The 16,928-nt window shown below is 39.6% G+C and overlaps 1 protein-coding gene across 1 annotated transcript in view; it reads left to right on the top strand.

Annotated features, from left to right (window-relative positions):
- Positions 1–1,665, top strand: part of LOC116281933 (uncharacterized) — a 207,957-nt gene extending 206,292 nt beyond the window's left edge. The window contains exons 5-6 of the mRNA XM_072967773.1: positions 317–381; positions 1,593–1,665. Coding sequence (XP_072823874.1) covers positions 317–381; positions 1,593–1,600 — 73 coding nt within the window. The 3' untranslated portion in view covers positions 1,601–1,665. The remainder of the gene's footprint in view (positions 1–316; positions 382–1,592) is intronic.
- The last annotated feature ends 15,263 nt before the right edge of the window (positions 1,666–16,928 follow it).

Genomic DNA, 16,928 nt, shown 5'->3' with positions numbered 1-16,928 from the left:
TTTATGGTCTGAGCTTAGTGAGTACAGGGCCAGAGGGCCCTCCATCGAACCAGGCAAAATAAGTGACCCCCACCACCAGATCTCTGAGAAATGTTTAGATGAGTCATTCTAATGAGATTGTAAATCTAGAGTCTGCTTTGATTAACTTTTGCTCTACATGCTAATTCCATTTTTTAACATGTCTTTTCTCAACCAATTTATCAATGATGTGGAGAAGTTTTAATTTTAAAATATAGGCATAAAACTTAAACATCAAAAAATGACATCGAATTTGTATTGTACTATGTCTCTAGAAAAGTTTCTTTTCACCTTTCAGCACTCAAGGAAGATATACAACCTCAGCTCCAGGACCTTTCAAAGAATGGACGAAATATGGCAGAGGTACAAAGAATAAAAAGAAAAACCTGCTCCCAAACCTCTGAGAAGTTGTGTTGGCGATCAGTTACAGTGACCTGGTATTTAACTCAAACCAGTCCTAGACTCCTTTCCCTTGGTAACAAAGAGGACTTTGTGCACTGACCGTGACAGGGAGCCCCAAAGACATATCACTAAAAGGTTATTTCACAGATAAAGACAGTCAGTGTCTGTGGTGAGGACCAGCAAGCATGATTAGCTTAAGTGTAAACCCTTAAATACCAGAGAAGGGCTGACTAAAGAAGAACGTAGCAGAACATTTTGGAGCAGATCTGCAAGTTAGATTGAGAATATCTGGGTAAAATACCTTTTCTTGTCATTTCTAATTTTGATCATTTATGGCCCAGTTACCACAAAGGAAACTATTGGCTTTTGCTACTTGATTTTGAGCAGATCCATATTAATTTTCATAACTCTGTAAAGTTTATTTTTTAAAATCAGAGACTACGTGGTGAGGGAGGTTACAGCTCAATGGTAGAGTGTATGCTTAGCATGCACGAGGTCCTAGGTTCAATCTAATAACCTATTTATTAGATTAATAAATAAACCTAATTACCCCTCACCCCCCAAAAAAACCCATGACCTAAAATTACAACCTAGTTTGAAATGCCTTAAAAAACAAGATGTATTGTGGATAGATACATAATAATGCATAGTAAAATATTAGTGAAAGGATCTGGGGGAGGGGAGGGTATGGCTCAGTGGTAGAGTGCATGCTGAGCATGCATGAGGTCCTGGGTTCAATCCCCAGTACTTCCATTAAAAATAAATACATAAATAAACCTAACCCCCCTTCCAATAAATAAATAAATTTTAAAAACTACCACTTTAATTTTTTTAAGAAATCAGAGACTACACTTTATGTATTAAATACATTTGTTTTTCTTGAGCTTTGTCATATGATGTTCAATGAAACCAGTATCTATGAAGATCTCTCATTTTACTTTTTTGTAACTGAATTTTTTTTTGTGGCACTTACCAGTGCCTTTCAGAAAGAGACCATCACAGGCATTTCCATGATTTACAAGAATTTTCTGAGTATTTTAATTAAAGAAAAGGATAACTTGAGAAACATGCAGAACTTTATAAATTGGATGTGGACAAACACTACTGCATCATTTTGGACTGCACTGTTGGCAGTTAATAATTACATGTTTTGTCTGTTCTTTTTTTTTAAGGGCTGTGAATTTCAAATGATAACACTCCTCTCACCTCAGTGTGAGAAACTGAGTCTCTATAATCAGCTCAAGGTATTCCTGCTTTACTTGTATCTCATTATTTAAAGCACACTCTTTTCAGTAGTTAATTATTATATATTATCTTCCCTATAATTATTTTTTTCTTTTTCTGCCTCACTTATTTTTAGATGTCACAATTGCACTTAGTTGAATACTAGATAAAAATACATTTAGTCTTTGCAATCTAGCCTCATTACTCTGCCCTTCCACTGCTCTGAGTCTTTTTTTTGTGAACTTCTTGGGACTCCTTCCAATTTGTCTGTTTCTCAGTGTCATTTCAATGAGCTAAACTGAAAACCAGGGGCCGCTTCTGCAAATAAAGGCGAAAACTTCCCTGCCCCGGAATGGCGGGCTTGTCACAGCAGCACATCTTGGTGGCATACATTTGTTAGAAAACTCCTGCACTTATGTCTGTCTTTCAGGCCTCAGAGGCTGGACTTTTTAAAATTTCCTGGACATATTACCATGTATAATATGCTGTATTTTCAGCATGCTTAACTGTTCTAACTGGAGTTAGAACCAGAAGCTTCTCTAAATTTATGGGCTCTCTATGGTGCCCAACACTGTTAAATTAAATTACGTTTTATTTTACAGCATAATGTATGTCTTGATCAACATTCTGCATCCACTCTCTAGGACAGTACCCGTCATGTATCTGCTCTAAAGATACTAAATAATGCCAAGGAGTAAAGGAGTGGATGTGATCTTTACGACAGGGACATGATATAGAGACTGCTGTCATGTCAGGCCAGGTCTAGTAAGGAGACAGGGGTCACATCAGTTATTTTAATTAAAAAATTGATTTAAAGAATTATTCACTAAGTATAACGAATTGTTTACTAGGCCACCAAAAAAGCCAAGAGAGAAAACTGAGCTATCACAGGTAGCAGTTTCAGAAAACAGCTGTCACCACTCAGACTGAGCTTGGAATTATTACAAGTAGAAGCCTGGAGAACAGCCTCGTGGGGCTGACACCCAGGCTGCTGAGGAGAAGGCCTTGCTTGGCTGATGCTGATGCCTTTGATGTCATAGGAGGAGCCTGAGGACTAGGATCCTGGACTCTGAGGTCAGGTGTCACTCCTGTGCAGGTGTCTCTGACAGGGAGAGCTGTGATGAAGCTGGTTTTGTGAGCGCTGGGAAAATTCCAGACTGTATTCAGATGCTGCTTAGGAACGAACTGCTGCCGGGAAGGAGACAGATGTGCCGGGAGAAAGCAGGCACAGTGAGGAAGAGCAGGTCCGTCCTTCCTCCTCCAGCCTGGCCGTCTAGCTCTAGTGCCTGCTGTGGGCAAAGCCCAGCGGAGAAGAGCGGGCTGAGGGGAAAAGCGTTGTATGGAGTCCCAGACCATCTGGACTTAATGTCATCGTCTTGTTTCCCAGATAAGATACTAAGGCATAGAGACGTTAAATAAATTGCCCATGTTCACTGTTTTCCGAGTTCACCCAGTTATGAGACTAGGTGTAGTATGTAGCTCAGCTTGGTGCCTTTTCCCAGTGAATCATATTACATGGTCTGTGGGTGTGGAAACAGATACTCTTAACATTACATTTGTTTTAGTATAAATATTATTTGTATTATAAATATACACATGAACTACAGGCAGAATTTTCAGGCATTTTTGTAAAGCTCCAAAATATTTTTTCTTTTATGAAAGGTTTTTGAAAGATTTTACCTCTGGCCCACATTGTGTCACAAAAGTAGTTTTCTTAGAAGAAATGACAAATAAAACCATTCTGTTTATAAAATAACTCTAAATACATTTTATTTTGTATTATCTTCAGACATCATGCTTCTTCCTATGGGTCTGTATTTTATTTTAGGATCACATTTTTTGAACAATTATATTTACTTTGTTTATGACAAATTGTCTTTAAAAACAGGACACTAATTTAGGATCCAGAGATCTGCTGTCCCTGACAGAGCTGTGAATCTGTGACCAAGTGCTTATAATTATAAAATATCCTCCTTAAGTTAAAACATAGTGTACAAGATAATTGCACAGAAGCAATTTTCTGCTACTAAGTAAATTTTGTTTATATTGATTTGGCCATTTTTAGGACTCTTTTTTTAGTCTCTGCTGTTGACTAACATTTCCTGTTGAAAAATATTGGCTAGTTTGGAAATGAGGAAGTTTAAATAGAGGAGTAATCAGTGGCAGTTTGTCTAAGAACTTAAGAAGAGAGTCCTTCAGGTATGTGGGTAATACAAGCTAGGGTTGGTGTGCTTTATCATTTTGACATTAATCATGACAATTCTATTAACACAGTGACTATTTAGCAACAACCATGTGGAAAATCCAGTTCTTTGAAAATCTCCATTATGGAAAAGAATATTTCTGGTAGATTGAGGTCATGATATAGAATTATATGTCTAAGATTATATCAATAATTCAAATGCTTTTAAAGAAAAGAGAAAAATGATAAGTGGGCCAAAAAAATAGTAGACAGGTTATGCCCATTTCAGGATATCCTCTTGTCTCAAGATGACAGAGTGCAGTAATCGACATTTACAAATTATTAGTGAACGTTATTTTTTAACATATGTGAATTAATTATTTGTATAACAAGAGTTCATTAATTAAGTTCCTATTTTTGGCATTGGTAAACCCTGGGGACTGCAAACAATGAGCAAGACAGTGGCTGCCCTCAAGGAGATATCAATTAATCATGGAGACAACATTTTTACCCAGAAAATTTGAGAGCAATTCAGGGCACTAATTAATTACAGTTGACTTTTCATAGTAACCAGGAAATAAGCTGAGTGATGGGATTAGGCTGAAAGTGAAAATCTGTTTTTATTTTTGGTGAGGAGGCTCTAAAGTGGATGAGGGTCTTTTCAGTCTTCACCTACACACCTGTCTTCCTCCAGAGAGGTTGCCCTGACTTCCCCTACAGCATTCCTTTCCCTCCCTCTCATCTGCCTACCTCCGTAAGATTCTGTTAGATGTCGTCTTGTTCTTCTGTAGCATTCTTTTTAATGCCCTAGTCAGACTTTATCATGCAATACTAAAGATTCTGTTTTGTTTTCTGTCTTGGAAGGCAAGGGCAGAATCTGTCTTACTCTCCTGGTCTCTCTGAGCCTCATACAGTCCTCGTTCAGAGATGAACTGGATGACTCGTTAGAGCTGATCCTGCCTCGTTAGTCCATTCTACATCCCTAGTGCGTCTGCTGTTCTGGTTGTTCAAGAAGTTTGCAGACAGCATCGAGACTTTTGGCCAGAGAACCAGCTACTTAGGCAATTCTGTGAGAACCAAATGTAACCTACCTCTTAAAGGTCATCATTCTCAAGAATGGAAACTGGACTGCCCACACACGATCAGGAGAGTCTTCTTCCAGTTTCTTGCAGAAGTGCTGGTCATTCTATGGGAGCAGTTAAAGTCATACGTGGTGGTGGTGGGTGAGGGCAGGGCTAGTCCAGATCCTGGTTGAGATCCATGGTCTGTGTCAAAGCATGGACATTTGATTTGGCAGCTGCCAACACCGTCTTGCTCACCTGGGAGGGGAAGTTCACAACTCTTGATCTTGGGCCAAGCTTAGCATAGAAAGTGGGTTCTTGTTCAGACATGGGAAGATAGGGAGCTTTTCCCATGCATATCCCAAGGGTCTCCAGGGTCATCTGGGTTTTCCTGGATGCCCAGAACATTTATCCCTGGACAGAATACCGTCTGGTGCTGCCCCCGGTGGCTGCTGGAGCTCTGACACTAACTTCCCCCTCTTGATGCCTGCTTTGCTTGCACTCCCTTTCTTTCCTCCTCTGGCCAGAAGAGACAGTCTAGAGGATTCCTGAGAAATCTGGAAGCCCGAATCTGGCCTCTTTCCTGTGGGTATGGCTCATAGTGACATTCTTCCTGCCTCTCTACAATTTTTAAATATGAAAATATTATGCATGATTTAAGTACATAACAATGATAATAAGAACAATAATTGATTCAAATTGGTGAGAGAGAAGAAATGCCATTATCAACAAACCAAAGGCCACCAATTGTAATGGGACATCAACCGCTAGAACCCTATGATGTCTGACCTAGAATTACCAAAGCATTACTGAAGAAGAAGACAGAGGCTGGAGGAATAACTCTCCCAGACTTCAGACAATACTGCAGAGCTACAGTCATCAAGTCAGCGTGGTATTGGTACAAAAAAACATACATATGGACCAATGGAACAGAATAGAGAGCCCAGAAATGAACCCACAAACTTTTGGTCAACTAATCTTTGACAAAGGAGGCAAGAATATACAATGGAATAAAGACAGTCTCTTCAGCAAATGGTGTTGGGAAAACTGGACAGCAGCATGTAAAGCAATGAAGCTAGAACACTCCCTTACACCATACACAAAAATAAACTCAAAATGGATCAAAGACTTAAACATAAGATACAATAAATCTCCTAGAAGAAAATATAGGCAAAACATTATCTCACATCGTCTCAAAAATGTTCTCCTAGGGCAGTCTACCCAAGCAATAGAAATAAAAGCAAGAATAAACAAATGGGACCTAATTAAACTTACAAGCTTCTGCACAGCAAAGGAAACCATAAGTAAAACAAAATGACAATCTACAGAATGGGAGGAAATTTTTGCAAATGATGAAACCGACAAAGGCTTGATCTCCAGAAAATATAAGGAGCTCATACGACTTAATAAGAAAAAAACAAACAACCCAATCCAAAAATGGTCAGAAGACCTAAACAAGCAATTTTCCAAGGAAGAAATACAAATAATCAATAGGCACATGAAAAAGTGCTCAATATCACTAATTATCAGAGAAATGCAAATAAAAACTACGATGAGGTATCACCTCACACCAGTCAGAATGGCCATCATTCAAAATTCCACAAATAACAAATGCTGGAGAGGCTGCGGAGAAAGGGGAACCCTCCTACACTGCTGGCGGGAATGCATGTTGGTGCAGCCGCTGTGGAAAACAGTATGGAGATTCCTCAAAAGACTAGGAATAGACTTACCATATGACCCAGGAATCCTGCTCCTGGGCATATGTCCTGAAGGAACCCTACTTCAAAAAGACACCTGCACCCCAATGTTCATAGCAACACTATTTACAATAGCCAAGATATAGAAACAGCCTAAATGTCCGTGATGACTGGATAAAGAAAAAGTGGTACATTTATACAGTGGAATACTATTCAGCCATAAAAATGACAACATACCACCATTTGCAGCAACATGGATGTTCCTGAAGAGTCATTCTAAGTGAAGTAAGCCAGAAAGAGAACAAAAAATACTGTATGAGATTGCTCATATGTAGAATCTAAAAAAAAAAAAAAAAAAAAGAACATAAATACAAAACAGAAACAGACTCGTAGACATAGAACACAAACTTGTGGTTGCCAAGGGGGAGGTGGGTGGGAAGGGACAGTTCAAAATTTGTAGATACTGACAGGCATATGCAGAATAGATAAACAAGATTATACTGTATAGCACAGGGAAATGTATACAAGATCTTGTGGTAGCTCACAGTGGAAAAAAATGTGACAATGAATATATGTATGTTCATGTATAACTGAAAAGTTGTGCTCTACACTGGAATTTGACACATTGTAAAATGACTATAACTCGTTAAAAAAAAAAAAAAAAGAACCCTATGATGTCTGACATGGCTTTTCGAACAGATCTGCTAATAATAAGGAGCCGGCCAGTGTAACCTCTGAAACAGGAGCCTTTGCCTACATCTTCCCATTCACCATTTTTTACCACTTTGTAAGTAAGAGAATAATATTATGATTATACAGATAAATTAAAAATCTAAGCATGCACGTTTCTTACCCGGTGGGTTTTAAGAGCTTTGCCATTTGGCAGCGGAACATGAGGGGTCAGAGATGTTTTTCATTTGACTAGGGAAGAAAGTAGGAAAATAAATCTGTCACGTATTACCCACTATCTGTTTACTTTAATGGATATGCAAGAAATACTCTGAACTGCTGGGGATGATGCTTTGAAAAGCAGTGTCTACTTTCAATCAGTGACACACCAATTCATAAGTAGTGATTTGGACTAAGAAATAATACCATAGGAATAAGGTAGTTTTTTTATTATTTAGAATCTTGTCAGTTTGCATCAACAAAACATGTCTTTGCATATTCACAAATCAAAGGACAAAATCAAAGTGGATATAATCTGTAGATTGTTGGTTTATATTAACTGAATGACAGAAAAATCCCAGTGCTTTAAAGGACCCAAATTATCTTGTTCTTTCACTGAGGCATTATTAATCTTGGTTCAGATGGAATATTTATACGGGTGCTAAACTGCACTGAAAATAGGATTTTTAATGATGAGACCCACAGGCTCTTAACTGCATAATATGTTGAGCAGTGCTATAACTTAGCACTTACAGAGCTTTCATACATTTTGGGATAGTTTGCTTAAAACTGTTCTAATGTGTTTATAGCTCTTTTTTCTACCAAACCTGATTTAAACAGTGCCTTATCAAGTTCTTACTGAACATAGAGGTGGAAATATTTATTTTCTGTACTTCTTTAGCTGAAACCCATAAATCAGATACCGACAATGCAACTGCAGAACTGTATTGGATTTGTAATAAACTGTAGAAGGTTTGAGTCACTGCAGACTCACGGCAAAGCACCATTCCTGGTGTTATTCAAGTACAAAAATAAAGAGAAAGGTAAAGGAGGGAGAAGCAAAGAGAACCCTGGAACAAATGAAGTCACACTCTTAAGACCATGGGTCTTGCTTCAGAGTCAATTATGGTGAAGCTTCCTAATGCACATTGTACTTTTTTCTGATATTTTTGAAAAAGTGGTCTTGGACCAAATCAGGGAACTGTTTCAGTCTTGCAGGGTTAGAGTTCAGAGAACTTTCTATTTGTTGCTTATTTTACTGTTAAAGACCCTACATGTTTGAATGTCACAAACCACAAGCAAAAATTCATAAGTTTTGAAGCTTAGTAGTTATTAGAGAGATTATGGCAGCAGCTAAGGAAGGGATTGTGCTAAAGCATATTGAATGGCTGCCTGGAAGGCTGTCTCCACAGACTCAGCCGACCCCATGGGCACGGAAAAATAAACAACAGGGAAAATTGTATAATACCGCACTCCAGATGGTCAAAACAGAAAGCACAGCTGATGTCTTTGAATTCACTTACCTTTTACAGTGGCCTAGATTAAATTATCAGAATAAACCATGGCTGAGAGCTATTGGACTATGTCTCAGTGAGTCAGATCAGGCTTCAGTATTGGGATTGGTGTCCAACATGAATAATGATTTTCGTGATTATAGTTTCCCCTTCAAAACTGTGATTCCAGTTCTGTAAAATATGGTGGAAAAAACAAGACAAATTACTTGAACTTGGGACAGTTGTAGAGTTTGAAGGATTTCTTTCTGTACCTTTTTCTTACTCTCCCAATATTATTTAAGACAGCTGACAAAAATACATAGAGGATAAATATTAGATCTTAGAAAATGAAACGTGAAGGGAGGAAGAAGTTGGGGATACTGCTGACCGACAGCGTGTGCACACGTTCAGGCTGGTGCTATTTAGCAGCGGGTGACCCTGTTATTTCCAGCTGTAAGGTCTTTATCCTCCCCTTCGCCCACTCCCCTGGCATTCTGCCCCCTACTTTTTCAATTGCTGGCCTCTTCTCATCTTCCAAATCTCAGCTTAAATGTGACTGCTCTCCTGGGTTCTTGCCTACCTGAATGCTCTCAAGCTAACTCAGAGTGGTGTACGTCATTAAAGGGCTGGGAGTCCGGGGTTTATCAGCTCAGCATTGTCATCCAGGACCCAGCTCTGTTCATCTTTCTGCCGTGCTCTTCTCTGCACATGGTGAGACACAATCTTGTCATCTTGTGATTGGAAATTGTCTGCTGCAGTTTCAAGCATCACAGGTGTTTATGGTGACATTCACACAAAGAAGAAGGAACCTTTATGTCTATGTGTCTTTTTTTCTGAGGGAGAAAAAAAATCCTTCCAGTAAGGCGCCCCATGAGTATTCCTGTATGTCCTGTTGGATGGGGTTGTGTGTCATGCTCAAGCTTGAATGACTCAAGATCAGGGGGATGGAATTACCATGGTTGGCTTCCAGTCAACATCTACCTCCTGGGGCCCGAGATGAGCTGTTTCCTTAGGTACATGAGAATGTAAAACCTGAACTAAAGCAGACAGTGGAAAATGAGGGGGGCACCAAAACCCCATCCCACGCTGCTCCTGTCCCTCTGACCGAAAGCAGCCGCCTTCATGGTGTCACCTGACTTTCTCCTTTCCCAGTACCAAGGATGCTCATCTTTACTGATTCTGTTAATTTGATTTTTAGAAATGTCTCTAACCCGCATAAGAGTAGGGACCTTGTTCATTGCTGTATCCTTAATACTGAGCACAGTGTGATGAGTAGTAAATACTTTTCATGAACAAAAAAATGACAAAAAAAGGAATTACAGTTGACCCTTGAACAATACTAGTTTGAATTGCGTGGGTCCACTTGTTTGGGGATTTTTCAATAAACATGTACTACAATGTACATGATCTGGGGTTGGTTGAATCTGTGGATGGGAAACTGTGGATACAGAGGGCCGACTCTAAAGTTACATGTGGATTTTCAACTGCATGGGGGTCAGAACCCCAATCCCCTCATTGTTCAAGTGTCAACTGTATATAATTCACAATATCATCAAACATTAACCTCTTTACTTAGAAGAAATGAAACCATCCCTTATACAAAGACCTAAAATTAATTTTTTTTATTGAAGTATAGTGAGTTTCCAATGTTGTGTCTGTTTCTGGTGGACAGCATAATGTTTCAGTCATATATATATACACATACATATATTCGTTTTCATATTCTTTTTCATTATAGGTTAGTACGAGATACTGAATATAGATCTCTGTGCTATACAGTAAAAATTTATCTGTTCTATATATGGTAGTTAGTGTCTGCAAACTTTGAACTCCCAGTTTATCTCTTCCCATCCTAAATCATTTTTTAGCTTATAAAAGAAAATACATGTCATAATACCTTGTGAAGGTATCTTGTTCCCAAGTCTTGAATCACCGTGTTCAGTGACCTGATACTCACAGACATCGTGACAACTGTGGGTGAGTCAGGCCCTGGCAGGCAGCAGAGGGCGCTCTCTGAGTGAATTTAGGGAGTTCAGTGATGAGCCCCTTGCAGGGACAAGTGACAAGCAGGCTGTGGCAGCTGGTCGCCAGGGTCTAGTCACCGCAGAAGGCTGTTACCCTTCCAAGGCCGAGGGGCAGGCGAAGCTGGGCTGGAACTTGTTTAGAGCTTTAGCTGTGGCCAGAGTGCTACTTGTTTGTTTTTGTTTTTGTTTTCTTATGGTCTTTTTTTTTTTTACACCTATTATGCCATGAATTCACAGGACGTGGGTTCCAGCAGCTCAGGCCCCTCCCAATGGTTCTCCCAAGTGTGCTTCTCTGCGTGGAGCAGGCTGGCACTTCAGCTGGTCCCAAGCGCCTTTCTCTTTGGCCTCCTCTTCCTCCCTTCCTTCCTCCCTTCCTTCCTCCCTTCCTTCCTCCCTTCCTTCCTCCCTTCCTTCCTCCCTCCCTTCCTCCCTTCCTTCCTTCCTTCCTTCCATCTATCTATCTATCTATCTATTTATATTGACGTATGGTCAGTTTACAACACTGTGTCAGTTTCTGGCGTACAGCATCATGTTTCAGTCATATGTAGACGTACATATATTTGTTTTCATATTCTTTTTCATTGTAGGTGACTATAAGGTACTGAATATAGTTTGCAGTACTTTGAACTAACATTTGGAATGTATCTGTCCCCCTGGGTGCGTTCCCCAGAGCAGGCAGGAGTAGCTGTCCCTCCTCAAAATCTCAGTAAACAGCACTGTTGCTTTGGTAGCTAAGTGCCAGTCTCACTTTCACCTGACCATCATCCCGTGCTACCAAGAGTGTTTGTTTGAGTAACAGCGATGCACGGCCAGCCACAGAGCCATCTTCCCCTTCAGGGGGGCGTTCTCTGCCTTGATGAAATACACACGCCATCCTATCCTTTTATCTTCTTTGGAGGGTGTGCTTTGGGAATACCTTGAGTAGTCATCACTCTAGCAGTCGGGGTTTCCTGTGGGAGATAGTTGTCCCAACCAGAGAGTCAACTGAGGAGAGTTTCATGATGTGCTGTTGAATCACCAAGGCACTGGTGACCACTGAAAGCTGTCACCTTGGTCAGGCCCACAGAGGAAGCTGTGCTGGAATGAGAGCGGAGCTGTGGCAGAGAAGAGAACTCAGCCCCTGCCAACACCGTCATCTGGCAGGAGTGGACGGGGTAAAGATATCTTGCCTTTCCCTTCTCCTGCACTTCATGCTCCTGTCTCTGGCTGAATTGAATTGGTAGCTGGAAGGTAAGAAGGCCTGGGAATTGCAGTCTGTCGATTTTAGCCTTGCAGGGCACAGAGCAGAGTGGAATGGAAGAAGAGGAAGAATGGAACGTGACCAGAAAGCCTTGTTTGTTCTTCTGTGAAAGTACGAGACGATGAGTAGGAATGAATAACATAATTATTTTATGTTGGTCTGAGAGTGCTGCATTTGTAAACTGGTAAATACCAGGTAGTGGTGACTTTGTAATTATTCATCTCATTATTTTTCTAAAAGCCCTTTAGGGAAATGAAATCAGCAAATTAAAAATAATTGTGTTTTAGTGCTCAGTATCGCTAATTATCAGAGACATGCAAATCAGAACTACAGTGAGGTATCACCTCACACCAGTCAGAATGGCCATCATGCAAAAGTCCACAAAGGATAAATGCTGGAGAGGGTGAGGAGAAAAGGGAACCCTCCTCCACTTTTGGTGGGAATGTAGTTTGGTGCAGCCATTATTGAAAACAGTATGGAGATCCCTTAAAAAACTAAAAATAGACTTACCATATGATCCAGCAATCCCACTCCTGGGCATAACCTGGAGGGAACTCTAATTTGAAAAGATACATGCATTCCAGTGTTCATAGCAGCACTATTTACAATAGCCAAGACATGGAAACAACCTAAATGTCCATTGACAGATGACTGGATAAAGAAGGTGTGGTATAATTATACAATGGAATACTACTTGGCCATGAAAAAGAATAAAAATTGCCATTTACAGCAACATGGATGGACCCAGAGATTGTCATTCTAAGTGAAGTAAGCCAGAAAGAGAAAGAAAAATACTATATAATATCACTCATATGTGGAATCTAAAAAACAGAAAAAAAAGAGGAAACTGATGACAAAACAGAAACAGACTCAGACAAGTAAATAATCTTATGGTTACCAGGGAGAGGCGGTGGGAAGGGATAAACTTGGGGATTGGAGATTTACAAATGTTAGCCACTGTATATAAAAATAGATTTTAAAAACCCAGATTTCTTCTGTATAGCACAAGAAACTGTATTCAATATCTTGTAGTAACCTTTAATGAAAAAGAATATGAAAATGAATATATGCATGACTAGGATAAAAAAAATTTTAAAGCTTTATAAATACCTTAGAAAAATCAAAACAACCTTTTTTATCTTTAAAATTTTTCTTCACTGAAGTACAGTCAGTTAGTTATTAAGTGTCAATTTCTGGTGTTTATTAAGTTGTGGGGGTTTTTTTGATCATGAGTGGGTTGAGGTTCTGAGGGCTTGGAGATCTTTATTCAGAACAGGCAGTGTCACATGGACTTTGATTCACCTTCAGTGACAGTGATTCCAAATGGCAAACTGTACAGAGGCATTGGAGTCCTTAACTGACTTAACTGGGGCAGCAAAGAAAAGGCAGACAATGGAGAATGAGACCCACTGGGGCAGCGTGACAAGGCTAACGCTCGGGGGCCAGTGGTCTGGTTTGTGAATCCTGGCTTTGCCGATTGCTAGCTCCGTGAACCGCAGAAATGAATCTTTACATTCTAGGTCCCAATCGACTCTTCTATACAATGACAATAAAATAATAATCCTCTTACTGTTAGAGGATATGAGCTAAAGTAAACACATCACAGCGTGATGATGTGACCTGGATCAGAGCGTAGGCTTCCTCTAGCTTTCCTATCACTTCTGTCCACATTTTCTGAGCTCAGAACCTTTCGGGAGCTAGGAGAGGGGTCTGGGAACTAGATGAGGTGAAATACAAGCCGGACACGTTTTCTGTTTCAATGCAGCATCCTCCAGAGTGAAATGGGAGGGAGAGGAGTGTGTGAAGGAATCCAGCTGGCCACTTCTAAGAAGACATTCAGGGCAAGTGGCCAAACTGGTTTATTGTCTCCCATTCTCACTGCCTCAGTGGCAACTGGAGACTCAGAATTAATAATAAAGAAATAATGCTTGGATGCATTGTACAGGAGACGTGGCCGGCTTTTCATGCAGACATGTGGTTATGTTCCCTTGCTAACAGTTACATTTCAGCTTGGTAAAGAAAGAATGAGAAAATTCAATTTTTATGTCAAATTACAAAAGAATATAATAGCACACTTTAATTTTTTTTTCGAGGCAACATTTCTAGATGCTGAGATAGAGAGAGTGAGAGATTGGTGTCTGTGTTGTCATTTAGTTCTTGGTAGAATTGGCAAATTTTGTTAGATTGGTAAATTTTGTTTCTTGTCCAAGCTTTTCTCCAAATCTTGTAGGACCTTATGAATTATAAGCACCATGTACATATTCCTGTGATACCAAAACTTGATTGTGTAGAATTCTACCAGGGTAGAAGTATTTTTTAAACTAAGTTTAAGAAAGTTTAAGAAAATTTAAGTTTAAGAAAATTAAATAAAATTCATCCTAGTTAAACTTCTTGTCCAGTCCCTATTATCACACTTTCCAAATGTATTATAATTGAAAAATATTTTTATTTTATTCTCTCACTCATTATGTATTTATTGAAAACTTTCTCTTCATACTGAGCTACATAGGAGTTCTAAGTAATGATAGAGAAAAATAAAGTAAGATGGTTCCCTCCTGAATATTTGCATGTAATAAATTATTTAAATCTGTCCAAACTGTACATCTCACATATGTCTTCCACTAAAAAAACTGAAGATAATATATATTTTTAATCCACTTAATTTAATAAGGTAAAAACTGTGATGCTGTATTAAATGATAAATATCTACCACCTCTTTTGTAATTTCTTACTGAGGAGAAATGTACTGAGCTTTAAGAGTTGGTCAGTGTAGATCGCTAAGTACTATTCAATTAAGTAATGTCATTTCTCATGTGTAAAGGAAAGAAATTAATTTGAACATTTCTTTTGATTGGTATAAAATCAGACCCATTTAAAAGCCTCAATGAATATTTTATTTTAGAATACCAAATAGGAGTTTTATAATAGACCAGAGACTTTCGGCCATAGGTTGCAGATCATTGTTCTTTTTGATGCAAAGCGTTATTATTATTGTTGTTATTTAGGAAGCATGAGCTACAAATCAAATACATTATGTTATTCAGGAAATTGATACATATCTCGGGGGACATAAACACTGGCTTTATTTTTCTCCCAGACACGGTGGACGTTTTAGAGGACCTGTTCACTGGCAGCACCAAGTAGATGGTAATCTCTTAGGCTCCGAAGTGCTCGTTCAGCGAAAACTAAAGTCAGAACTTTCACTTGCATACATTAAAAACAAGGTCATGTCCCACTGAAAATAATCTTCCCTGAGAACTCTCCAGCGATTTTCCCAGCATCTTTGTGGTGTTTCTTGAGAGCGCTGATGCCATGTTGATTTTCCATCTATTTGAAGACTGAAGTCCTGGCCCTGTGGACACTTTCAAGTTTTTCTTTTTTGAAAAATCTCAAAAGCCTGCATGATATTTATACATCTTTCTAGGTTTTGGTGAGCCATCTCAATCTGAACTTTCATGTCCATTCTGGGGAAATTCATTGTCTGATTTTTTTTTTTTTTAATTTCTCCCCCTCAGTTTTTCCATTGTATCTTTCTGGAAATCAGTCATTTGGACTTGGGCCTCCTGGGTAGAGAGTTTAATTTTCTTATCTTTCCTCTACTATTTCCCTTTCCCTTGCTTATGTCATTGCTGCTGTTTTCTTATCTTCCTGGAGAGTCCCTGAAGTTTGTCTTTCAAACTTTCTTTTGAATTTCTTAGTTCTGTTATATTGCAGTTTCCAAGGGGACTTTAGTGTCCTCCAAATGTTCTTATTTTTCCTATGCCTGCTTCTTCAATAAAATACCTCCTCAAATCTCTTTGAGGGTATCAAATACAGCATTAGAAAACAATATGCTCTAAGCACCAATTTCACTCTGTTGCCATTTTTTGGCTTTGTGTCTCTTGTAAGTAGGAACTTTCCCTCTGTGCCTGTTGGTTTTGCCAGCCTACTCATGTTTATGAGAATGTTACTTAAAACCTATCTGGAAGCTCAGGAGCAAGGGTAGCTTGGACATTGTCCCTCTAGTGGCCCTCATTGTGTGGCTCCAACAGAGCTATTCCACAGGGAGCCTTCAGCTGTCTGCACCTTAGCTTGGTGTAGCTCCCAGTGTGGCTGGAAATTTCTGAGACTGATAACTGAATGTAATCAGGTTACCTGAATGTGGCTGGTGCATTGGAGTCTTACTCTTCAGTGGATGCTTTCCCCCAGTCCCTTTGTTTTCAGTACGAGACAGGTGCCCTGGCATCCTAGTGCCTCTCCAGAGTGCAGGGGAGGCAGGGAGGTGGCAAGACGCATGGGGTGATGGAGAACATCTGGGAGCCTTCTGTTTCTGGTGCGTCCTGCACTCTAGCTTCCAGAAGTCCCCAGTGCTCCCCTTGCCTTAGCTTTATGGGATCGGAAGCACAGACAAGTCTTCTAGATGCAGAGGCTTAAAACAACAACTGCACTGTTCTTTTTCATATGGTGACAGCCTTATTCCAAGAGGGCTCCAACATCCAGGCACTTTTCCAGCTTCTGTTTACCTTACATTTGCTGGTGTTTCATTGGCTGCACAAGTGACATGACCACACCCAGCACAAATGGGAGAGTGAATGGGAGCCAGTAGGGTTGTCATTTTCCGCCACAGTGACTGCACCAGCATATACTCCCACCAGCAGCACGAGTGTTGCTGAGACCCAGTAGCCTCCCCAGTACTTGATATCATTTTTAGTGGTTATACATAAAAGATTTTTTCACCGTGATTTAATTTTTATTTTAATGTCAGTGAATGATGTTAAACAGCATTTTATATACTTGCATTAGTTTCCTATTACTGTTGTAATGAATGGCCAGAAATTTAACAACTTCAAACAAAACAGATTTATCATCTGACAGTCCTGGAGGTCAGAAGTCCTAAAATTCAGGTGCCAGCAGGACTGAGTTCCTTCTGGAGGCTCTA

This window comes from Vicugna pacos, chromosome 9 (genome assembly GCF_048564905.1).
Source record: "Vicugna pacos chromosome 9, VicPac4, whole genome shotgun sequence".
In the NCBI taxonomy this organism is placed as follows: Eukaryota; Metazoa; Chordata; class Mammalia; order Artiodactyla; family Camelidae; genus Vicugna; species Vicugna pacos.
This window is presented reverse-complemented; position numbering and strand designations above follow the sequence as displayed.